This window comes from Antrostomus carolinensis, unplaced genomic scaffold, assembly GCF_000700745.2.
Source record: "Antrostomus carolinensis isolate BGI_N321 unplaced genomic scaffold, ASM70074v2 scaffold17856, whole genome shotgun sequence".
Taxonomy (NCBI): domain Eukaryota; kingdom Metazoa; phylum Chordata; class Aves; order Caprimulgiformes; family Caprimulgidae; genus Antrostomus; species Antrostomus carolinensis.
The window spans coordinates 923-26,186 of NW_010321345.1; the positions used below are offsets into that span (position 1 = coordinate 923).

General features: G+C 42.0%; 1 protein-coding gene across 1 annotated transcript in view; it reads right to left on the reverse strand.

Annotated features, from left to right (window-relative positions):
* Nucleotides 1-2,158: 2,158 nt before the first annotated feature.
* VPS8 (VPS8 subunit of CORVET complex) overlaps nucleotides 2,159-25,264 on the reverse strand; it is a gene marked incomplete at both ends in the record, with an annotated part of 33,496 nt that continues 10,390 nt past the window's right edge. Inside the window, 19 exons of the mRNA XM_010169899.2 lie at nucleotides 2,159-2,191; nucleotides 3,010-3,060; nucleotides 3,517-3,606; nucleotides 6,752-6,850; nucleotides 7,800-7,884; nucleotides 9,265-9,347; nucleotides 9,709-9,765; nucleotides 10,983-11,102; nucleotides 13,735-13,806; nucleotides 14,398-14,517; nucleotides 16,481-16,553; nucleotides 18,030-18,072; nucleotides 18,343-18,394; nucleotides 19,745-19,834; nucleotides 20,777-20,999; nucleotides 21,500-21,546; nucleotides 21,952-22,041; nucleotides 22,918-22,964; nucleotides 24,053-24,143. Coding sequence (XP_010168201.1) covers nucleotides 2,159-2,191; nucleotides 3,010-3,060; nucleotides 3,517-3,606; nucleotides 6,752-6,850; nucleotides 7,800-7,884; nucleotides 9,265-9,347; nucleotides 9,709-9,765; nucleotides 10,983-11,102; nucleotides 13,735-13,806; nucleotides 14,398-14,517; nucleotides 16,481-16,553; nucleotides 18,030-18,072; nucleotides 18,343-18,394; nucleotides 19,745-19,834; nucleotides 20,777-20,999; nucleotides 21,500-21,546; nucleotides 21,952-22,041; nucleotides 22,918-22,964; nucleotides 24,053-24,143 — 1,566 coding nt within the window. The remainder of the gene's footprint in view (nucleotides 2,192-3,009; nucleotides 3,061-3,516; nucleotides 3,607-6,751; nucleotides 6,851-7,799; nucleotides 7,885-9,264; nucleotides 9,348-9,708; nucleotides 9,766-10,982; nucleotides 11,103-13,734; nucleotides 13,807-14,397; nucleotides 14,518-16,480; nucleotides 16,554-18,029; nucleotides 18,073-18,342; nucleotides 18,395-19,744; nucleotides 19,835-20,776; nucleotides 21,000-21,499; nucleotides 21,547-21,951; nucleotides 22,042-22,917; nucleotides 22,965-24,052; nucleotides 24,144-25,264) is intronic.

Below are 25,264 nucleotides of genomic sequence, written 5' to 3' on the forward strand. Positions count from 1 at the left end.
AAGGTATGTATTTAGTTTGGTACCTTTCTGAACAGAAATTCCTAATCAGGAGGAGATGTGCTGATGTGCAAACCCTACACCCATGGGATGGAAAAGGTCTCATACACAATATGATCCTCTATTTCCCAGGAGCTACAAGAGGTAATAGGATTATTATTATCCAAGAAAGGCCAGGAGAACGCTGTGCCCTTAGCAAGACAAAAGAAGCTTGCTGTGATTACAATGTCAATCACTTGATTATAAATTATATTTGCCCAGAAATTAAAGCCTCACACAGATACCGATCACAGTATCCGAAGTATGGACACAGCTGTATCAAAATTGGCATCCAAACTATTGAGTTCTGACATCAAATAAAGAATGGACTTTTGAAGGACCAAACAAGAACCCTAAATTCTTGCCTCCTGCATTCACGATCCACTCCTCTCACAAAACACCCCCTATAAACTCCCCCAGTGCCTGTAAGGGAGTGAGTATTCTACTCTTTATGTGACTAGACTAAAACAAAGAAGCACTTTCTATCTAAAATGATCTCTTGTGTACCAAAATGGAAAGATGGCAAGTCATACATTTTTAGTACAGAAACAAACTTCTTGTCTGGAAATAACTCTGGCACCTAGTATTCATGACTTTATGAGCAAGCTGACCTTTTCCTTAACCATTTCACTCAAGAAATGCAGACAAGACAGAACAGAAAGAAAGCTGCATTTTGATAATGTTAAAAACTAAGCACCAGTCTTGAGACCTGCAGGTCCTGCTCAGCTCAACGTGGTTTTCTTCTGTATATCCATGCCAAACATATCCACTGCCATACTCTACATGCTCTTTCCTAAAATCACTGGTTTCTCACAAAACCTGGCACAGGTGAGTCTTGCAAGTGGCACAGATAGCTGGTCAGTGAGGAGAGCCATTGTAACGGAAACTAAAAGTTTAGTTATCTGTTAATTATTTATATAAATATATATATATATATAGTATAAACATATTATATATAATTGCCTGTTACTAATTTATAGACCCAGAACACTGTGTTGCTAAGTAAGTTAATATTGTTGGTATAATACACAAACACACACTGCAAACAGACAAGCTTCACTGCATTGGTTTTTTTAGAGGAAAAAGGAGTTTAAAATGGAAATGTAGCAAAGGCTGCGATTAATGAGCTGAGCAATACACACTACATTCTCCATTTTCTGTGGCTGATACAAACAGACGGACATTTGGTTTTAATTTCCCCAGGCAATTTCTGTTAACCCTGTTTCCTCCCTTCCCCCTTCCACCTCCTTTAAAATAAATCTCTAGCTAAATTAAATGGGCCAAATTAATCCCCAATGCAATTCCACCAACTAGGACAGTTATACTAGCATGATCAGTCTTGTCCACATATGATCAAGCAATCATTCGTATTTGAGACATTAAAAGCTCATTTACTGCTCTGAGAGTCTTCTTTTTAATAAGAATTTTGCTCAGAAAAGCATATAAACATTTAGACTGACTGAAAAGAGAGAGATGTTTCAGAAGAAAATCACTATTTTATGTCTATACTCTAAAGTATAAGTATATCAGCAGATTAGGTCTTGCATAGCAAGATTTCTCCCTCCTTTCCTACATCTCTCGGGACACAATTCAGCTCCTTTCAATACGTCTTAGAAGGAGACAACCTCATAGCACTGAAAAGAGACCACAGAACCTCGACTGTTACTAAAAAAAAAAATCCCCAAAACCCAAAAACCAAACAAACCCCTCTGACAATCTAGGATCTCTACAGAACACAAGGGTCTTCCCCAGTACAGGAAGGACATGGAACTCCTGGAGTGTGTCCAGCAAAGGGTGACTAAGATGATTAAAGGACTGGAGCATCTTTCATGTGAGGAAAGGCTGAGGGAGCTGGGCCTCTTCAGCCTGGAGAAAAGACGACTCAGAGGGGATCTGATTAATGTTTATAAATATCTAAAGGGAAAGTGTCTAGAGGACATGGCCAGACTCTTCTCACTGGCGCCCAACAACAGGACAAGAGGCAATGGGCATAAACTGCAGCGTAGGAAGTTCCACCTGAACAAAAGGAAGAACTTCTTTACTGTGAGGGTGACAGCACTGGAACAGGCTGCCCAGAGAGGTTGCGGAATCTCCCTCCCTGGAGATATTAAAAAACCATCTGGACAAAATCCTGGTTCATGTGCTTGAGGAGTCCCTGCTGGGGCAGGGGGTTGGACTAGATGACCTTCAGAGGTCCCTTCCAACCTCAACCATTCTGTGAATCTGTGAATTCAGATAATATTGCTACTACTCCTCCTCATAAAGCACAATTAATTTGCAGGTAATTGACAAAACAAGATCTCTCCTTCAATTGCATTAACAATTGCTTGAAGGCAACTGGAGCTGTGTATATATAAATGCCTTACAAAATAAATAAAATCAAGGTTTTGTAGCATTTGAAACTGATTCAACAGAAAGAGAACACTGCTGAAAATACTGAAACAGAAGCAGATGGAGCAAGCAAGTAGTTATAGAGAAGTCTGCAGTGAAATACAGCAGCGATTCTGAAATAAGACAGAAACGAAAAATGTCAATAGACCAAAACACTTTGCTATTTATGTCAAACTTGGGCACCTTGGTCAAGTAATCAAACCAGTGGGTTGATAACAGAAACTGCCATTTCCAAGAAGAGAAATGGCAGTTCCAGTCACAGGGTAACCATTTCACAGCCTTCTCAACGAAGCTGTTACTGCAATGCCCAAACTCCCACCAGCATGGGGGAGGCATCACATTGCACATACTGGAACCCACACCACTTCCCAGTTAGGAAGCCAGCAAGGGCTCTGCTGAAGGACCCTCCCCAAAACACTTATTTCAGGGTTATCCTTCTCACCTTTGGGCAGTTTGAAGAGCAAGTCACCTTCTCTAAGCTCTAGTCTTGGCTGTAGACTGTCTATTGATGCACTGTTCCAAAGGAATTTATTTTAACCCATGTTTTCAAGCTGTAGTTTGTAAAAGGTGCCCTTTTCTTACATACCTTGGATCGAGGAGACTCCTCAGAAACTGGAAGAGTAAGAACTGATCCTGTACAGCAGAAGGAGACAGAGTATTACTATTTTACATAATGTGCTACAAACCAGTGATTCCTGAACTATATCCATTGAAGAAAATACTGTTCAGAGCTGGTGCCTACTGAAGAAGTTGGTTTAGGCATTTGTCTTGCATAAATACTCAGAAGATGTATTTGCTGACAACAGCTCTATCTGCTCTGTGAGCGTAAGTCATACTGAACACCAGACGAAAAACTGCATAATCAAGTGGTGCAACCAGCAACTCAGAGACTGCAAATTTTTATGGCCAGAACTCCACAAACAGGTCAAATAATTTAAATGTAGCAATTCCTGCAGCCAAGTAGCTATCAAGCTGTTTTTCTTGTGTTTATGACACAGCATCAGTTTACCATTACTCTTAGCAATAATTTCTTCCAAGAACAGCAACTCCACTGTAAAGAAGCACCATCAATGAAGTCTGACACTTCACCTGAAGGTTTGTAATGATGCTCTCAATCTGCTCACTGAAGTGAATGGCTACCAAGTCAGCTGCTTTACACGGGTTCAGCAACAGCAGCTCCTTTGGAGAGGGAAACACAAGAAAAATAATTACTTTTAATTTCATGGGCAATATAATTATGCAGTATCAGAGTCCATTCACATTGTAACTGCATCTTTGCCTACATGAAAGCAGTAATGAATATCATCGCACAAAAAGTGAATTTGAAAAAAATTAGAAGGAAGGGTAGTTTGTTGCATTTTTGAAAGTTGATGATTTTACTACACAACAGGTCTCGTAAGAATGCAAAACTCTTCACACCAACGAGACTCCATCTCAGTCCTAAGGCAAGGAAATTACTCATCAGGTTTTCTGACAGCTGCCTTTTACCTCCTGCCAACAAGACATTTCTAGTGCCAACTAGGAGCCAGCAGCAGAGAGGAAACAAAGTCCTCAGTGGACCCTAGGGAATTTCTCAGTCAAATGGAAACAGCATTTAACTGGCTTGAACTGAACCACAAGTTTAAAAGCAGGTTTCCTGTAACTGTTAACTGTAACTGATACCTGTCCAGACATGAAAAAACCCTATAAAATTTCTTTATTGTAATAAAAGAAAAAGCTGTCAAGCTTGATCTAAGACGCTTCATACCATACAAGTTCACACAATCCAGAACATGAGTTTTTTGCTCCTAATGCTTCCAAATGCATCCATGCTTCCAAATAAATGAAAACAACTGCTTCAAACCAATAGTGGGTACTTGGTAACCCTTCCCAAAAGCCCCTGCTAAGCCTACAAAGGATACAACATTGCTTTACTAAACAAAAACGTACATCTGGAAGAAAATAAAAATCTGAAAGAGTTACTTAGCAGTAGCTTGGTCTCCAGACAGATGTAGCAGACACCAAATTCAGACTGGCTGGAGTGAGATGGCCCAGCATCCCTGTAACTGATTGCTGCTCTTGAATCAGTGTGACCTTCACAGCCTACCCCCAAGCAAAATGTGTTGGGCTTGGGTTTTCATCCTCTCCCAGGTTTGAGTAATTTGCAAACATGGTGCTTCTTGGGCAGACAGCCCTTGAAGAGGCAGTACTGACACAAGGCACGTGGGTCTGAGGGCAGAAAGTGACTGCACACAAACTGCACAATGATTGAAGAGAAGCCTTAGGCTTTATTTTCAAGGTAAAAATCAAGGAACAACAGGTATGTAGGATAATGAAGAAAAGAAGAAGTGGCACTGATTACAAACTCCACTTTCTGTCATATGATCACCAGGAAAGAACTGCTAACAGAAAAGCTTCTCTAGACACTGCTAGTTTCAACTGAAGAGGCTGGTTTGCTACTTTCATACCTCACCAGATGAAAGGATGGTTGTTCAAAGGCCTGCAATCACAGCATCATCCTAGTAAAATGCTATTTACTATTTTAAGTCTTCTGAATGTTAGAGAGCAGGATGAATACAATGGAAAAGAACAAAAGTCCATAGCAGCCAATAAGCTGCTAAGCCACATGAAATTGTATGTACTGTTCCCCAATCCTGGGAAATAGAACATGCTGAAAAGGAAAGAGGGAGTTAATCTCAGTGCCAGCACCCAAGAAAGGTGACCTAAAGAACCAATCTGCCCAGCAGCTTTTTGGAGGAAGTTGCAAAAAGTGTAGGTAAAAGCAGCTGGCTGTTATCTGCAAGGCTGGAGGAGCAGTGCAAGTAACCCTGTTTTTAAGGATGGCCATGGACAAGCCGAGAGGAATATTTTCTGTTATTTGCCAACTTCAGAAAAGTAGGCAGCTCTGACAAGTTGGGCACTGGGCACTTCTGATGCTGCACAATAATCAAGGAGTGGCTCCAGACTGATAAAACAAAACGAAACAACTCAATGTAAAATGCTTGTCGTAGGCTAAGGCTGCCAGCTTATCAAAACCTGTACAACACAATGAGAAACATCAGGAAAGGCAACCCAGGACATTTCTGATTTTTCTTGAAACACCCAAGCATAGAACAACAATTGTAAAGGCCTCAGGTTGAAGAGACCCAGCAAGGAGATCTCCCTGTGATTTGATAAAGACACAATAAGGCTTACACAGAGCGAGGCTCACTCACTCAAAATGCCAAACAGTTTGGGCTGTATATACCAATACAAGCAGAGACAAGGGATGCAGAAGAAGAACAAAGCAGACACAAGGAAGCAGTACACCAGACAGCAGTTGGCTCAACTTGGAAAGCCCAGCGTGGAACCACAGGTCTCTGATAAGGCAGTAATGAGCTAGGCCTGCTCAGCCACAGCACAACCATCACCACCACCAATTCCCATAGGCTCCAAAAATGCACCTGGAGAGTGGGTGCAGGCTCAGCGAGCTGCGTGCCATACAGCTGGATTCACTGGATTTCTTTGTTATTGTCTTTTGAATCACTATCCCTCTTGATCTGTTTTTTTTCATTAATCAGGCACTACTTGCAGATGCTGGTAGAGACCAAAAGGATTCTGTATCTTTCAAATGCACCTTGTACTTTTTTGTCTGTCTCAGCAGAAAATGGCCACAGAAGTCTGTATCCTGTAAGTAGCCTGGGCAAGTGCATGACTGCTTGTTTTATAGACAGAGTTATTTTCCTGGCTTATCCCCAGATCACCCTGAAGCAGACTGACACCATCTTACAGGAGCTAGAAATAGTATGGATTCCCCATATCTACTGACTGGACAATTATTTCAGACACATCTCCATCCCCTGAAGCAAATAGAGATTGAAGAGATGGGAAAAATTATTAGCTAGAGAAGTCTAGCAGCAGTCTGTGTCTTACAGCAGAAGTCATGACCCCATCTTCCCACAGGTTAGAAGTGCCAGGGTACCAAGGCTGAATGCTATTATCATTGTAAGATGAGGAACGTGATACCACAGACTGTGAGGTCAGCGATGTCAATGTCCTTTCTGACCTTACTGCTGCTGCATGCTCAGGAGATGAAAGACTTGCTAATGGATCCCTTCCCTGCTACACAGCACTCACTAGCCATCATCCCCTGAGAAGGTCCCATTATCCAGAGAGCAATACTTGAAAGCAGCCTGAATCTAAGAGATGCACTCATGTTAATGTACAAGACTACTAAACCTTAAAGTCAGAGCTTCCTAAACAGTTGTGATTTGACATTGCAACACTTCTGCCTACAGAGAGCACTAGGCAGATCCAACAGGAGTTAGCAGTAGCTCAGGTACCATGGGTTTAGGATATACCATACCTCTATATGTTCCAAAGCTTTCTGCCACACCGACTGCTTTTCTTCAGCACTGTAGCCAGGCATGGACAGGATGTTGTGAATATAGTTGAAAACTTCTTCCTGTAAGGCATAAAATCATAAATGGTATAGTATGTTCTGCAGTGCCGCTAACAGCATTAGGTTTTGGTAAGGGAGAGCATTTCAAACAGCCTTTGGATGACCTCAAGGTTAGTCCTCTCTTAGCAAGTCAGGGTAAGTTATCTGCAGAGGAGACTGTATGTCTAAATAGGTCCTGAAGAACTGCCAGGGGAAAAAAAGCCAAAAGGAACTGAATTGATGCTAAACGTGTTAAGCACTGAGGTCAAAGAGAATTGTTCTTCCACTATTAGAAATGTCCCCCTCTTGCTCACAGGCAAAAAGGCCAGGACATGACCCTCTAGCTGGGAGCACAGGCAGAGAAAAGAACGTGCTACCAGAGGGTCGGTCAGTCCTCCCACAGCATATTCCTGAATTCCTCTTCAACTTTAGCCTCTCCCCCAGGTTCTCATGTGCTGTCCTCAGCTCAGATGCTCTCCTGTACCATATTTTTTCACTGTTTCACAATCACAACCTATCTCTTCTGACTCCTTCACCCACACAACTTTCAGCATAGTGGTTTCATAAGGAGCTGGTGAGATCACATTTGCCAGACACTCCTCCCAACTTCTGTTGGTGGTAGGGAAGAGAACAGTTCAAAATCTGTGCCAGATATGAGCTTATAAACATGCAGACAGTCAGAAGGTAGTTGCAAAGAGGTAGTAAGGGCAGAGAGACTCTGGTCAAGGAGAGAAAAGAGGGTTAGCATTGTTTAAGTTGAAAAAGAAACCAAAAACTCTGAAGCTTTAAAAAAGAATCAAATCTTCAACACACACACACAAACACAAAAGGTCTTGACTATAACTAAGAAAACTCAGCTGTAAAGGAGAATATTTTTTAAGATAGAGAAGTACAACAGAACAGTGGGGCTGTTGTGCCCATTCACACTCTGCTTCTACGAAGCAGAAAGGCCAGAAGCACCAGATTTACTCACCTTTCTCACTGGATCACGCAAGTAACAGCCAATTATTTTGTCATAGCGAAGCTCTCGTTCATACATGAACTCACAAATCTGATAGCTGAAATTAAAAATACTTTCCACATTAGGAAAAACACCCTCATTCAGCTGAGTCAGTAGAATACAAGTAGGTAGCTCAGATCCAGCACAGCTTGGCAGCACCCAAAATACAGCATGTTTTACAAAAAGCATTTGGACAGGTTTTCAGCACTCAGGCTGGGTGGCTCCAGTTTACATGTACCACTTGGTATCAGCCACAGGCCAAACAGCTTACCAACCTCCTTTTTTGGGGAATTTATCATACAGAACAGAGAAAAGTAGTTACTAAGGTGTGAGGCAAGGGACAGAGGACAAAAATTCTTAAAGAAATCAGGTTTCACTGGTTCTGCTGTTCACAGATCATCTTCCTTATTTCTAGAACACACTTGGCTCTAAGTTAGATCAGTCCACAATACTAGTTTGAAGAATACACTGAAGATGACTCAATAATGTGTTATGACACAGCTTCCTACCTTCAGATTTTAATAAACATCTTTAATATTTTGAGACTTTAGTTAAAAACAGATGCAACTGTTAACAGATTGGGGTTAACAGATGCAAATGAAAAGTCTGCTAACCAACATTACACAATAGGCCTTTTTGCTCTGATGAAGTGGCTGAGCTGGTGGTACTGGCAGTCAAATCCTCTGAAGCAAGGACCAAAATATGCATTTCTTGAGTCTGAAAAACTTGGTCAAGTAACTCCTTCTAGGACACACAGGAAAACAGATGTGGCATATCCCACACTGCACTTCTGTCCCTCTGGTCCTTTGCAGTATGGTGGATTAATTCACATAACATCCAAATTCAGGACTTGGATGAAGATGCCTCTCCCTGGCTGACTTTGTTCAGGCATGACAGACTCTTCCTGGAAGTGTAAAGTATTTCAAGGAGATGGTGGAAATTTTTAGCCTTTCCAGACACTGTGTTTGTCTCTCCTACTCAGTTCTAAAATGAGTACCATGAGGGTGGCTCCAGACCCCTTCGTGCTTTTAAATCCACCTGTGGGTCTCACCCCACCAAGTCATCTCCATCTGCCAGTGGTAGAGCACTCAAATATACAACTGTACCTTTGAACAAAGCCTGGGCTCTAGGATAGGAACTGCCAAAACTCATCAAGCCCCATGGGGTTTCATGCTGAAGGGTTCCCACAGCTCTACCCTCTGTTATCTTAATAATGCTTTCTGTAAGAACAACCCATAGAGATAAGATAGAAAGACTGGGACTAAATACAAACACACTAATGAAGCATATGTGAATGCTTTGGGAGAATAATCTCAAACACAGCTGCAAAGAAATGTGGAAGAAAAAAAAAAAGCTTTCAAGGAGATTTAAATGCAGTATTTAAATATCATACACAAGATTTAAAGGCAGTATTTATATATTGTATGCAGCAACTTACAATTCAGCTTTTTCTGCCATTTGGATAAGACGGCTCTCTTCAAACTGTACTATCCCTCCTGCCTGCAGCAATTCTAAAAGGACCTGCAGATATTGAAGACCAGTTATTTATACTGCAGTAGCAGCTGGACAGCCAGTGCCATTAAAAGTACACTGCTCCTGCTCTACTAAACTTTGTATTAACACAGGGCTTATTTTGCAGATTTTTTTAAATTGATTGTCCATTAACTATGAAGGTCATGCAGGCAATGCTGGAGTAGGATCCTCCTTCACTTCTGCTGCATACAGCACTGCCCAGTTCTTCCATGTTGGCCACCATTCCCATGCTAGGTGTCTGCTTTGGCATATGACCTTCAGCCAGCGTACTTTCCCAATAAGGCTGAACTCTGCTCTACAGTCTGGTCATACCTGGTGCTTAAAGAAAAGTTCCCTTGAAGGTCATTACCTGTTGTCTCTCTGAATGGCGGGAGTCATCATCCGGACTGCACAGAAATTCAAGGACCTGTGCAAGGGTGTAGATGTTAGCACAAGTTAGGTCTAGTTAGCATAGCTGTTAGCATAAACCTAACGAGCAGATTGAGAGCACCAACAATGGCAACAGCAAAGCAGAATACAACAGTGCAATTTGAATGTACTATTCATCTGTGGGGCACTTTCTACTCAGTCCTGTGACTAAGGACACTTAAGAACACGGGAGTAACCAAGAACCGCTGAAAGACTCCAGGGAGCGAAACCCATGACCCTGCACCAGGATCTAGAACCAAACTTTGGGGAACTCAGGGAACATAGAACCACCCAGAGACCCCAAGGCTCTGCCTTGGGCCACACTCCAAACAGCTGGAACAACTATGCTGACCCTCTCAACTTCGCTCCTGGACTGTGCCAACTCTCCCAGAAAAACAGGAAATCATATCGTTCATAAAATGTAATATACCTGTAATTAAAGTGTTTAATCCAAATCCATTTAGCCTCCACAGAGTTCTGTGTTCTTAAATTATGACAAAGTACACGTATTTTCTAACCCACTTTTTATTAGCGTTCATATACCTGTATAATCAAAGTGCAACTGCTGTAGCCATTGAAGCCACCTCCTCAGTCCCAGTAACTTCTGGGATTTAAACTGGGATATAAACTCAACCTGTGCAAACTTTAGGCATGCACTGGTGCATATCAGCCTATTTCAAACAGCAGAGAAGGATGGTGGCCACACAAACTAGAAATTACCAGCTACATATGCAAGCTCTATAAGCTCACTAGTGTCACTTTAATTCGCATCTTCTATCTCCCTATCTTGGCATCTTCATATACGTAACAAGTGACAACAAAGCCACCAAAATGCTCACTGAGGCTTAAAGATACACGGTTTGGTTCCTGCCCTTGTGGGCCTTTGCTTTCCCTCTCCTGACACACTAGTGACCACAGGAACCTGCCATTCCATGGAGAGGAGCAGAGGCTGTCCCCTTTCCTAGGACCTGATTATTTTTCCCACAATTCCAGCAGGCAAGCTGAAATACGGAGCTTACTGTGCTTCTGTGGACTCTTCTACTCTGCTCCTCTGAAACCACAGCAAAGTCCCAGCAAGATGCTACTGGGTTTATAGGTAGGTTCTATAACGCACCAGTCCTTCCAGAATCGCTTCAGTTCACAGAATTAGCCACAGTTTCTGCAGCGCTGCACACTGTATGGAATTTTTCCCACCTCTCACAAAGGAATACTTGCCTGGTCAAAAAGCGTCCTGTTCACAAACAATGTGTTGTTGGGCTTGGCGAGCTGACGGGCAAGGAAGGTAAAGAGACAGCCAACCTGAGATGGGGTGAAGTCAGAATTCTCTACCATGACCTGAGAAACATTAGAGGGAAAAGGGAAAAATAAAAATACAAGGGATTGATTCTGCAGCTGCCTTTGGGAAAGCAATCAGGACATTGCAACAAGAAATCCCTGTACACCCATTATGTCTCCTCCTGCCTCAGACATCTACACAATCTCCTGCTGCTAGTCCATCCTCAAAAGATAAGCCACCTTCCATGGCATTTAACTGTGTCACATGAAAACACAGACAGTGGATGTGTCCTTGCTAAATCACCTCTGTCCTAAAGCTGAAGGGGCTCAACCTCTCTGCCATATACTCAAGGGAAGCATTCTTGTATGTCCCTGATTTTTGGGTGCAAAGGGGCTCCAAACCCAGGTTTATCTCCATCTGTGTAATCTGTGCTGATCGCTGGACATGTAACAGAGCTTCTGAGCACAGAAATGTTGTCACATGAGGAAAAGAGATAAAACTAGTAATTATTAAAAAAGAAAAAAACCCCAACACTTAACTTCAAGCCCCAGGCACGCACCACTTCAATAGTGGTATGTAGAAGAACTGATCAAATGACTAAGAAATGATCAAAGGTTTGGGGAAAGTTTCTTTTCTCACATTAAATTAACTGTTAGTCTATGAATATTTTAAAAAACTTGTGGCTGTGCTGACTTGACTTGGAATTACAGAAAAACAGAATATCTACGAGTCACTATAAAAGGGATTTGAAACCTGAAAAGTGCTTATCACCTGTCTGGCATGCAAAAAACAAGCATAACATGTCCTGACTTAGTGTATCATGCTTCTAAAAAATCCTAAACACTAAAGGAAAGTGAAATGCCCCTGTTTGTAGAGTTCCCCTCTAAGAGCTGTGAGGAAATCCATCACCTGAACAACTGTCAACTAACATCCAAGAATTGCTCTAGCAAACTCTAGACATGGAGCATCTCACAGTTTATGAACTCATTCAGTCTAAGCTTGGGAGATACAATCGATTCCTTAAAGAGATCCAGAGTTCCAGATACCCATGAGATGCTAATGGTTATCTTGCACACATGGAGGCAGACAGGTAAGACACATTAAGGAATCAATTAGAGCTCTGCTTGAAACATCAGCTAATGCTATCACTCTTTTTTATTCTTCATTTTCTGTTTTAAAAAGGCTATTTCATACAGGAGATGACTCAGAATGGCATTAGCTGATAGCATTAAAAGTATGGCTCACTAAAACAATAGAAGTGTTGTATTCACTTTGGCTTTGTTTTTCACAAACTGGGTCCTCATGTGAAGGTGAAAATACTGTATCTCTGAAAGAGAGCAATGTTACAGAGGCTGCAGGCCAACCAGGTGGACTTTCTAAAAGACGATATATTTGGCAAAGTTTAGATCAGCATTAGCAGAATGTCTACGTTGGCCAAACTTATTTTAAAAGTGTGGCTATTTCCTAAGTGTTTTTTTCTGCCAATGATAAATTTAAATAAAAAGTTCCAAGATTTTTTTTATTTTTATCCAAAAGGAGAGCAGATTCCAGACCAAGGGACTGAGAGTTCTTGTAACAGCAAATTGTTTGCCTGCAGATGCATCTCATCCTGCAGCACTTCTCAAAATCACACTCCTTTTTACCTCCAAGAGCAGGTTTGAATTCTGTTGTAGTGGACAGAACTCATTCATTACATGGCCAGCAGCACAGAGCAGGGCTGTAAACAGCTCAATCCAGCCTACACTGTGCCACAGGAACACATCCTTCAGCAGCTCCAGAACACAGCTGCAGTGTGCCACCTCCTGCTGACAGCAGCTAAAGACATAAAAAAGCAGGGTCTAACCCAGCACAGGGCTAACCAACACCCTTACAGCAACGTCCTACTCAGCCAAACTCACAAAAGTCCCCCACAGCGGCATTATCTCAGCCTCTCCAACCCAGCCGACTGCAGCAGCGCTCTCGCCGAACTCACTCACGGGTGCCCCTGCTCTCATCTATCAATGATGACAGTGACAGGGAAACGCTACTTATGATATGTTTATACATAAACAGCTTCCAAGTGGAGTTACTCATTATTAATGCTGACAGCTTTGAAGGGGAAAGCAAATGGCATTTGGCAGCAATAGCTTTTAATGAGAACATTCATTGTTAAGGAACACAGGCTGCAGATGACAAGTGATTTCTAGTGCACCAGGCTGATAATTCCGACATTCCTCTACTCTCCCATTTACTAAAGTTAAGCCTGTCATTCTGGGTACGTTAAATCCCAAACACAGCATTTACAGATTCAGGGAGCAGGGTTTTATCAGAAGAGCACTGGCATCCTGCCAAGCCCAGAATTCCTGGGACCTTTTTTCCTGCTCAGAAAGAATGAGGGAGTGGAATCAATGATGAGCAGATAAAATAAACAGTGCAGAGAGGAGAAATCTGACAACAAAGTACCACTCGGATGAAATCACAGACAGGAAAGGAGATCTCTGTCACCATCTTTAATAGGCATTAAGCATCACTTTCAAATAGCCAACCGTCAGCCTTGGCTGAGGTGAATCCACACTCCAGTCCACCACCTTCTCAAAGGTGTCATCCTGGGCAGGACTGGAAATACCTCATCCAAATTACAGGCTTTACTGCACACTGGTGTATATAATCCGTCAGATGTAAACACAGAGGTTAATTTCTAGGCACACTCACTTTCAGAAGTATATCCACAATTCTCTGTTGATATTCCACAGCTTGCTTGTCATTCTTGAAGTCTTCAAAAGTCTGCATGAGGCAAAACACCAACACCTTGAGAAGAATGCTCTCCACTGCCAACCCCAGAAATACAAGCAAACACAAAGCAGCCATATCACAAAGCTGACCACGCCTTTAAGTCCTTTTTGCGCATATCACCTAAGCAGCAGGTTCTAAAATACAATTTGCTCTTTTGGAACTACCAAACTGGTTCTTATATGTTCAGGTAAAAGTAACAGGTCCAAAGAGACAGAGGAAATTCAAGAAACTTGGAAAGGAAGATGACATTATGCAGGAGAAAGATGTAGGTACTACAATACTCTTTACGAACACATTATTTTTGTTTTACCTGCACTTTAAAGATGCCTTCTGTTACCAGAGTTCTCACTGTATAATGGTACTTTCATTAATTTATATTTAGGGACATAAAGGACTATTATGATCTCCTCTGGTATCTTACAGAACACATATCAAAACTGTTCCCGCATCAAGCCAGTTAACTACTGGTTTAGCTAAAGCATGCACTTTTTAATGGAATCTTACAGATCATGCAACCATGACATAGATGATGGAGGAACTGGCGCTGCATTTTTCTCTTGGAGGACATCAGCAATCTCTTACCAGAGCAAGAACGTTAAGAAACTCCCGAGTGTCAAAGTGCAGCAAGGTACGAACATAAGGGTAGACCTCTTCATCCACGGATCCCTCAGTTGAATGCAGCCGGATGAGAAATTCAAAGACCTGCAATGAAAATTTAATCAAATATAGCAGATTTCCTATGGCTTTCAGAAAACCTATAGCACAAGCACATGGGAGCTTTAAAGCACCTTAGGAGTCCCTCAGTGTTCTGACTCGAATCATGTTTTTTGCTGCTTGTTAGGAGGAGAAAAATTCCCTTCCTTAGACTCAGCAGCCAATTTAAGATAAATCAAGATTTAAGATCAAGCAAAATTTAAGGCTTATACTTGCAGACCGAAGTGTGCAAAATTAGATAACTCCCTCCCCTTCCTGCAGCTCTACTCAGAAGCTGTGCAACTCCTCCTTACCCAGGGCATAGCTCCTCTCCTTGTCAGCAGTTCCCCTGGGAAGAGCCAGTCAATCTGCCTCCTCACTTTGAGGCACAAAGCTTTTGGTGCTGCAAAGACTGATTTAGGTGCTATTCAACTCTCTGTCTGCTCCACTGGCTTGCCAGTTCCCAAAATTCAAGCGTATTTTTCAAAATGAAAGCAACTCCCTCTACTGAACCACTGACAGAGGTGTTCCAACCCTCCCAGGGCAACGAACAAGGCAGCAACAGCTCTAGCTGTCTCAAACACACTCGTAGCGAATATGGCTACCAGCAGAAAGAGAGCAAGCTGCTGCAGAACGGCTACTGCTCCGAGTACTTGTTAAGATACACACTGGGATCCCACGGAGAGCTGACAGGCAATATGCTCTCCTGGCCATCCTCAGGAAATGCCATGAAATGCCACGTTCTCTCATTTACTCCCATTCTGAGTTCATTTTCCTGTCACAACAGTGGCAGTGAAGCCAGGAGGAGTTAGAAGTTTTATTTTCAGACCCACAACCTTCCCTGTTGGCCTCCTTGAACCTGATACCCACCTGCCAGCTAGGAACTCTTCAGAAAACAAAATAAACCAAACCAGACTGTAGCTAGAGTGGATTCAAGTGTCTAGACAGAGAGGTGTTCCTTAAGCCAAGCTCTCAGGAACACTATCAGAGGCCATAAAAAGGAGAGGTTGATGGTCTCTCCTCAGAGCTACAGCTGCTGGTTGGGCTATAGCTTTCCCTCAGACCTTGAGCCAGTCCTGTGCTGTGCCAGCTCTACTGTGTGCAGTGGACAACTTGTTAAGGACCATGGGAGAGGGCAACAGCACAGTGCTTGATCCAGCAAAGGGGAGCAAACTGGTTTGCTCACCCTTTGAGTGAAGGGTTTGCAGTAACCCAGAGCTACCACATACATATAGCTACAAGCTCCGGATTAGCAAGAAAAAACAAACAAACAAAACCCCCAAAAACCCAAACTCCAAACAAACAAAAAAAAACCCCACACCAAAAAAGATCCACAACCAAAAAAATAACTCTTCCATTGTACTGCAAAGAGAAAGTGCAAAACAGAAAGCGCTTCCTCTTATTGAAGCCCTGAAACTAAAGTGAAACACCAGAGGCTCCAAAAAAGTTTGCTATAAAACTGGACAGAAACTCAGGGAAGAGTTTTATGAGCACAAAATGATGACAGGAGCATCTTCTCTTTTAAGACATTGTCTGAGATGACTCCAAAGGAGTTAAGCTTTTACTTAGGCCAAGCTTCAGACACAGCTTAAAGAGAAAAAAAAATAGTCAGCTTGCGGGCTCTGATAGAAATAACGAATAGGAAAAGGAGATTTACTTGGCAGTGACCAATCCAACTTTAATGACATGTAAAAAAAAAAAACCAAAACAAAAATTAGTGAATTAGTGCCCCTAAGAATTCTGTGTTCCCACACCTCAATTTACATTTGAAAAAAAAATAATTATGTTTTAATGTTCAGATTGCAACAACTGATTGATTTCATTCTTTAAAAATGTATTTGGTATTTACAGTGCTATATATTCATATCACAAGGATACAGCTATCAGATTGGTAATAGTTTTCTATCAGAAACCCATGAAATAAGACCTAAAAACCTCATACGGACAAGTTTCTTTCCAAAGGGTTGCTCACCTGGTTTTTAACCAAAGGTACCAGATCTTCAGGAATATCACCCAATGGATATGCACGGCCTGCCAAGCAGCAGCTATAGAAAAGGAGGGAAAAGGCATTTTTAAATACATCCTGACATTAAACAGATTGAGGAAAACAGTTTATTTTTGAGTTAGTTTTCCAGATGCTCCTAAAACAAGCCAAATACATTTATTTTGCAAATCATGAAAGCAAGCACTGCAGATAGCACTGCTTAATATATAGCACTTAATATATAATAAGCCAAGGCCCTGTATGAATTTGCTTCCAAAGTATGCCATTCCACAGCAGAAAAGTAACAGTGGAAATTCAGTATTTCTCACAAAAAACTTTACTCTGGTGTTTTAGGAAGGAGGTATAAAGCAGAATCAAATGTTCAGGATCATAGAATGGTCTGGGTTGGAAGGGACCTTAAAGCTCATCCAGTTCCAACCCCCCTGCCATCAGCAGGGACACCTTCCACTAGACCAGGTTGCTCAAAGCCTCATCCAACCTGGCCTGGAACACTTCCAGGGAGGAGCAGCCATTAGCTTCTCTGGGCAACCTGGGCCAGTGTCTCACCACCCTCACAGTGAAGAATTTCTTCCTAATATCTAATCTAAACCTCCCCTTTTCCAGTTTCAAGCCAGCACTCCTTGTTCTGTCACTCTTGCCCTTGTCACAAGTCCTTCCCCAGCTTTCTTGTAGGCCCTTTTCAGGTTCTGGAAGGCCACTGTAAGATCTCCCCAGAGCCTTCCCTTTTCCAGGCTCTCTCAGCCTGTCCTTGTAGGAGAGGTGCTCCAGTCTTTGGATCATCCTCGTGGCCTCCCCTGGACTCATTCCAACAGGTCCATGTCCTTCTTGTGTTGGGGGCTCCAGAACTGGACACAGCACTCCAGGCGGGGCCTTACGAGAGCAGAGCAGAGGGGGAGAATCACCTTCCTTGACCTGCTGCCCATGCTCCTTTTAATGCAGCCCAGGATACGGTTATTGGCCTTCTGGGCTGCAAGCACACATTGCCGGCTCATGTTGAGCTTCTCGTCCACCACCACCCTCAAGTCCTTCTCTTCAGAGCTGGATCTTGAAGAGAGTCCCAAAAAAGGAATTTGCTAATTAATCACTACTGTGCAATCTCAGAATGACTCCCTGGAAATGACAGGCAATGCAGTGAGCAGCAACTGAGCACAGCTATCCCAAAAGGCACGACAGAAAGGGCTAAAACACAGCTTTTCAGGCTACAGAGTCCTTGCCCAAGGAGCACTGTGTCACACACAGGACAAAGAAAGAACTCTAACCACATTCTAAAGATAAAGACATAGTCTTGGCATATCAGCAATAACTTGAGCTCTAGGTTTCCAACTCTATCCTACCTATCTACTCACACGATGTGTAACAAGAAGTCATTGTAAATAAGTCAGCTGTACCAAGCAGCCGTTGCTATTGTACACAGTCTCTCAGATCTTGAAACACACTATAAGATTATGCCGCTATAGTAAGGTAAACATCTGGTGCCACCACTAGGCAACACCACACACGTTCTAAAGGACCTTACCTTATATATACAAGCAGCTTGTTGCCCATTACCACCTGCTCATCTACAAAACAAAAATTATTTGTCACCTTTCACTAGACAACATACAGAGATGCAATTCTTTTTTCTAGTTGCTAACAAAACATCTCATCTGATGTGCATATACAGTAAGTAGGGCAGCTTACAAACAATAAATAGTACAAGAGCACTTTTCTGTTCTCCAAGACCCTTATATTGGATATTTCCTTTTGCATCCCCCTGTTGGAAGTTACTAGAGATATTCAAAACATCAAATATCAAAACTAGAAACCCTCAAACGGAAAGAATTCAGTACCTGTGAGAGACTTCCCAGCATTCAGTGGAGGAGCAATGACTTTGAACAGCTTCTGTGACAAGAAAGAAGGCAGTGTTCAAGCAGCTGGAAAAGCTCAAAAGCAAAGAATCTGTGTGGTTTTAAAGAAGAGATTGATGGGGTAACTTTCCCACAGAATCTCTGCTTTCTCACCATGTCTTACAATTAAAAGGCACAGAGGACACCAAGTTGTGGCAAAGGATGCTTTTCCCAGCCAATGTTAAGACATATGAAAAAACAGCCTGCATTCAATCAGATCAAGCCCTAAACACAGGCCACACTAAAAAAAGCAATGTCCAGTAGTTCCAGAAGTAACAGTTAGAGCATAACTGACCATCTCTGCTTCCTGTTCCTGAATGTTCTGCCACCACAGATTATGCAAACCTTCAGTCTACCTAGCAGGGGCACCAGGGAACCTTTAGTTTGGGTAGGTAGAATGAGGACTCATCTAGTGCTAGGTTTCCAGAAGTCCTTTTTAAAATCATGAACATCTAAAGAGTCTCCTTCCTGAGAAAAACCAAATGAGATTATAACTGATGAAAAATGGGCAGTTTAAGGTTTTCACACTCGAATGAACCCAGATCTCTATTTCAGCACTACTGAGAAAATACCAGCAGTGCTTCCATAGCGAAACGTCTTGACGTTACAGCTATAGGCTTCAAGAGCAATCGGTGTACCAGTCACATCCTGGGGATTACCAGCAGCAGCAGGTCCTCAGTTACAGCATTACACCAAGTCCTGTGTTTACTGTTAACAGATCACACCCCACTGCTGAGAACAAGGCCTGCCTCAATGCAAGGACTGTTTCTGGCCTTTTTTCTGAATTCTGTACACAGGTAAGTTCACCCTTTACTCTTTAATACATATTAATATACTCTTGTGTCAGTAGAGGAAGAATAGTATGAAAGAAAAAAAGCATAAGGTGTTCACAGAACCTCTCACGCCTGCATCCCCATTAATCTCCTGGTGCAGAAAGTCGATGCTTTCTCAGCACGTCACGCCACACAGGTCAGGCTCACCACCAGCAACAAAGCTGTTAGCAGACAGTTTTGCAATGCAACCTCAAGTCATCATGTTATTCTCTTCTGCCACTTTTGTTTTATATTTATTTTATAATACAACTGAATTTCCTGCTCTAACTTCGCATAGCATTGCTACCTCAGCAGGGAAGTTTGTGTTCTAAAGCACAGTAATTACAAATTACTTTTCTCCTCTACTGCATCTAGTCAAATAAACTGCACATATCACACATGATTTCTCCCTTGAAATTAAAAGGAAGTATACCCACTGAATGAGAAGAGAACGCATCGGGTTTGAAATGCTGTTTCTCAGAAAGACTGTGCTGAACACACAAATAACCGACTGCACCAAGTATCCCTCCTACCTCCATGGGACTAATGAAGTCATTCATTCCACTGTTGTAGACATAGATCATGGCATCATAGAGATGGTTATCCCAGCACAGAAGAACAACCTGCAAGGCAGAAGAGCACAATGTAAAAATACAGCTGCTCTTAGCTCACAGTTTTCTCATTCCCCAGTCTCTCAAATACAATCTCTGTCCTTGCATTTGCACCATCTGACAGCAAGATTTAAAGCAGAATGAGAATTTCCACTTGCAGAACTAGTCTCTGCAAGGACCCCAAATCCCAGAGGGAGTATCCAGCTTATTGCTCATGCAGCAAACATGGAATCTGACTGTCTGGATTCTAATGTTCATAGCCTGCATGAGGTTAAGGAATAAAAAAATCAGTTCTTCAAAGCCCCTGATTGCACTATTTTGCCTTTTGGTTGGGTTAGTGAATCATTTTGTCAAGTTCCCAAGCTGTTCCCTCCTTGGGATGGAAAGCGATGCTGTGGGAATAAAATCTGTCCAAGGAAAACAGGACTACCCAGCAGGAACACCTCCTTGCTCCACTAACTTTGTCATGCAAGAGCAAGCACCTGAGCAGAGCAGGCTTGCAGGCACCAAACACAACTCCAGTTTTTTGTTCCCCTGCAGCCTTTGACATTAGGTAAGGTATTCAAAACAAGCAAGATTGATTGTGAATATCAGAGATCCTCACGGACTATGAGTTTCCAACACATTCAGCTGCTGATGCACTAACCTATGCCAGGGCACAAACTGGGGGAACAAAACATGCTTATAGGAGCATGCAAGTTACAGAATGGACACAAGCACGCTAAATAATTCCCACACTCATTGAATTTGATCCCAGGACCACAGAGCTAAGTTCTGTTACAAATTAGTGACCAAAAGGCATAAATGGTTTGGACTATGCAAGTCTTGTCTGTTGAAAGGTGACACCTTGTTTTCCACATGCTATGCTGTGCTGAAAAGCACAAGAAGTTTGCATCAGCAACTAGGGGATGTTGTCATTTATTCAGAGGAAATCAATACAGTACAACAGCTCACCTGCTGTATGTCTAAGCTGGTGATATCCATATGCACAATACAGGATTCCAAATTTTCCAACCTGTTCTTGTCTTGGAAGTGAAGCAGCAAGTCTTTCATCACCTGAGCTGTGATTCCCATCAGCTTATCACTTAAGATATATGGCTCCAAGCACTCTAGAAAGATGCCTTTAGCTACAGAATTCTCACTCATCTTATCATATATCTGGTTAAACAACAGATCCCTAGGAGGAAAGAAGTGTTTAGTTATCAAATAATCTTATTAAAATCTCCTTACTTATCTCCAAATTAAACTCCAATTTTGCTGTATTTCTCAAGCTCATCAGCTGAATGCCCTGTTCAGCTCCTATATTGGAGCAGCTACACAGAATAAATTGTCTATGGATGTTGCAGCACAAAACTGCTATTAGAGGGGGGAAATGAGGACAACAGGAAAAAAACTATCAAGGTAGCTTCTTACTTAAGGGGATGGTTTGGGGGAAACAGTTTGAAGCAAACTTTTCTTCCTCAACACATCAATGAAAATTTAAGACACACTTTTCTTTGAGTACTGAGTACTCGGTAGTATCAGTTTTTAAGCATTCCTCTAAACCAAATGTGATATATGATATGACGATGATGTGATATGACTCTTCTAAACCATGTGATATGACAGGAGACAGCACTCAGGACTACATGGGTTGGTGGTATGCCTTGGGAGACAGGCTTGCAAACTCAGACTTACGTGCGCTGGAGTAAGAGACAGTAATCAACTATGACAGGCACCACGTCCTGCGGAAGAAACATAAAAAAGCTGTAAGGAGTGGCAACAATCCTGCCAAATAGCACATCCTGCAGAGCACAAAATGAAGGCTGGCCAATACAGAGCAGAATCAATAAGATATTCAAGTCAGCTGGTAGCTGGCACAGTGACGGGTTTTTCCATATGCTGGTTCATATGGAGAAAAACTCTAGTCACACATCTACAGAGGACAGAGGGCAGCATACAGGTTCTGCTCTGCCGCCTAGCCGTAACTGAATCCTGATTTCATTAGTGAACACAACTGAGGTGAGTTCAGGTGAACCACAGCAGTATTTTTCAGAACTAGACAAGTAATTTTTGCAGCAAAGCAAAGTCTGATTTAAAAAAAAAAAAAAAAAAAAATCTATACAAAAGAGTCCTCTGGAGCACCATACCTGAAAATGTTGCTCCATAACCTGGATTTTTCCTTGGTCAGGACATTTCTTCAAAGTCCGATCAGCATAATGGAGAAGGATTTCAACCATCTGAATTACGATAAACAAGAAAATTTGCTTACATCGTACACTAGAGGCCCTACTTGGTAGCACATTTAGTAGACTGATTCGGGGGTTGGCAGCACTGTAAACTCTGTTGTCCCATTTTGGGTATGAACTACTGTGGGCAGGAAGGAGGAGAGGGAAAAGGCTGCCAAGAGGCAATGACATGACATGGCACAGAAGCGGCCCAGTGGGATACTGAAGGCCTACACTAACTTCAGCTGACTGAGAAACTGGGCAGCCAGTCTGCCAGCCGATTTTCAGGCAGATGAACACATCCTGGAGCACAAGGCTCATGTGGGACATGTTTTCACCCAAAGCTTAAATTATACTACCTTAAATAACAAAACTTATTCACCTGCAAATAAAACATGCAGGTGAATAATTATTGCAATAATTATGTATTTTAAACACACCCTTTGCAAAAACAGGTCCCTTCAACAACTGAACGGGATCAGCTGAAGAGTTTATTCCATGCCCATGTATATATGGACTAAAGTTTCCATTCTGAGACTCAGCAAGTTATGTACTGACAGACACTTGCTAATCAAAGGTCAGGAAACTCTGCTGTTACCTACAGAAAAGGTTTCTCTCCACTGTGAGGAGACCAGAGATCTCAAGGCCTGGATGATAAGGTCACATTTTGCTTTGCTAATGCTGCAGGTTTTATCTCCACCTTTATCCAAAAGGTACTTCCAAGTCTCTTCTAAAATCCTGCTCACAATCTTCGTAAGACAGGGACATGTATATGTTCTAGAGTTAGTTGGATTAACTTCTGGAGGACATTAGCCGTTCCTTCCAGGACTACAGTTATATCACATCAGCATACAAGCAAATCCAGTTAGGAAGAGATCAATGACTCACTCTGTCTGCAATGACTGCTTTCCGCTTGCTTGTGTCCCCAGACAAGCCTGGAAAGAATGAGGAGGGGAAAAAGAAGCTTTTCTCATCTAAGCTACCAGTGGAAATATAAACCCCCAGTTCAGACACAAACACCACTACTCTTGAGGTGCAGAGGTCAGGATATCTACACATAGAATTTTGTGATCTATTTTTAGCCCACTCCTTTTCTGAAGAGTTTGCTCTCCCAATGTAAAGACTGTTCCAGCACAGGAACGGCAAAAACAGATCTGAGTGCTTTTTTAATATTGAGAGAACAATTAATGGAGGGCTGTCAAAGGCTGTACACAATGCTAATTGTTGGAGGATGCTCTGATGCACAAGAAGTGCACTACAAGAGCAAACAATTCTTAAATGTCAACTAAAAAGGACAGTAATTCTTTTGAACACTGAAAAACAATCTGTTTAATATCCATGCATTAAAACGAGACACATGTTCATATACTAGCAATTTCATAGCAGGAGGATCTTATCCTGAGAATTTGAGTCTCATCTGTCAAAACCATCCGAAGTTAGTTGCTGAAAATTCAGTGTGTCTAGTCCAAGCAGCAGTTTCTGGCATAACTAACATGTTTATCATAACAAGCTAAGTGCTCACAAAGCATCCTCCTTTATAAGAAACATGGTGCCAAAACCCAGCAGTTATTTCAGTCAGTTGTATAGTCAGAGGAGACTCGAATGCAAGTACCTGCTTGGCTGAGCTGACAGAACATCACAGTGAAGATTACCTACAGGTCATGGGTGACCTTCAGGAATATTTTAGCAGGTTAGTTATTCAAGACCATCTCCTTTGTGGCCAAGTGACAACAGACAGGAGTCACAACACAGACCGAGTCTTATTTTCATTTGAAAACAGCAGGCTGCTAAAGGAACTATGATTCTAAAAAAGCCAAATCAATCCATATCAAGGGTGTTGTTTCTGCCAAAGCAACAGACTACTTTCTCTTCTTCAATTCAATTCTCTTCCTTTCTTTTTTTACCCCGAAACAGTGATTTCAGTACATGCACAGGTGTAAAACCTTCCCTAGCGGTTTCAATTTAGAAAAAAAAAAAAAAAAAAAACCCAAACAAAAAACAACTACAAACTACCAAGACTTACCTACTACAGCCTTTGCTTTACCCTCATAAAAAGACCAAGCTAGAGCCAGGGCATCAGTGAGACGCTCTTGTTTCAGAAGGTGGTCAACTCTCTAAAAGCACAAGTAATATTGGACCTTAATATACAGAAAAGATGATCCCCTCACGTTTAAGATCAGCATTTCTCAGTAGTGGGTCATGATTCCTGACAGCAAGGGGACAGGAAATATCAAAAGTATTCAGCACATTGCAGTAAAGAACAGTATCTCAAAAAGATTCTCTCATATGTGCATTTTGTGCTTAAAAACGACTAACAAGTGTCAGGCCCAGGGGGCTACATTTTAGGTCAGATGCTTGATGAACGGAGACCCACAGCATCAGCAAGCATCTTCAATCACAATCAAAATTTTCCATTCCCTATCCTTGCCTCATAACTTAGAGCACAACAAACTCTGCCACGTTTTCAGCATACAGATATACTCATCCTACCTTTTATTTTCTTCTGAGATCACAGTCAATAAGGATTGAAGTAGGTAACAAGTATTTTCTACTTCAGAAATCATTAACCCACAAGGCTGAGCACCACTGGTTTTGGTATGCTAGGTCAAAATGTTAAAGTACTGTCTGAGCAAAGAGAATCTTCTGAGTCTCAGACCAGCATTTTGCACTGCGACACGAACTCACTCACTACTAAAGAACCTTGCAAAACAATGTCTGAGAGAGAATGTGCATATGCTGAATAAACATACTGCAAAGTGATGATCCAGAAAGGAAAAACTGCTGTTGAACTCAAGTGAAAAGAACAACACAGGAACAAATAGACAGAAATAGATCACTAAGAACTTTAGTGTGGAACTTGATAGGGTTTCAGCTGCCAGAGAAATGAGGTTCAAAAAAATCTTCTACCAACAGAAAAAAGGACCTAAAATCCAATTAACTTTCTAGGTAGTCTTTGATGGCTTTCATGATGTAGTTCGTGCAGTAGCTGGAGATAAAAATACAGTGAACCAGATTTCTTTCCACTCCTGCATGCTTGTCTGGCAGATAGAAGGCTTACACTTACACAGCCCTCTGAAGTCATACACTGCTCTAACCCTGACTCGTTAACAGAAGCTGAAGCATGGCAAGGCATTATGTCTTGCTTGGGAGAACAAGGTCTCCAAGCAGTGTACCTGTGGTGCTGGCTCTGCATAGCCATCAGGGATCCTCAACACGGTGCTCAGAACATGCTTCA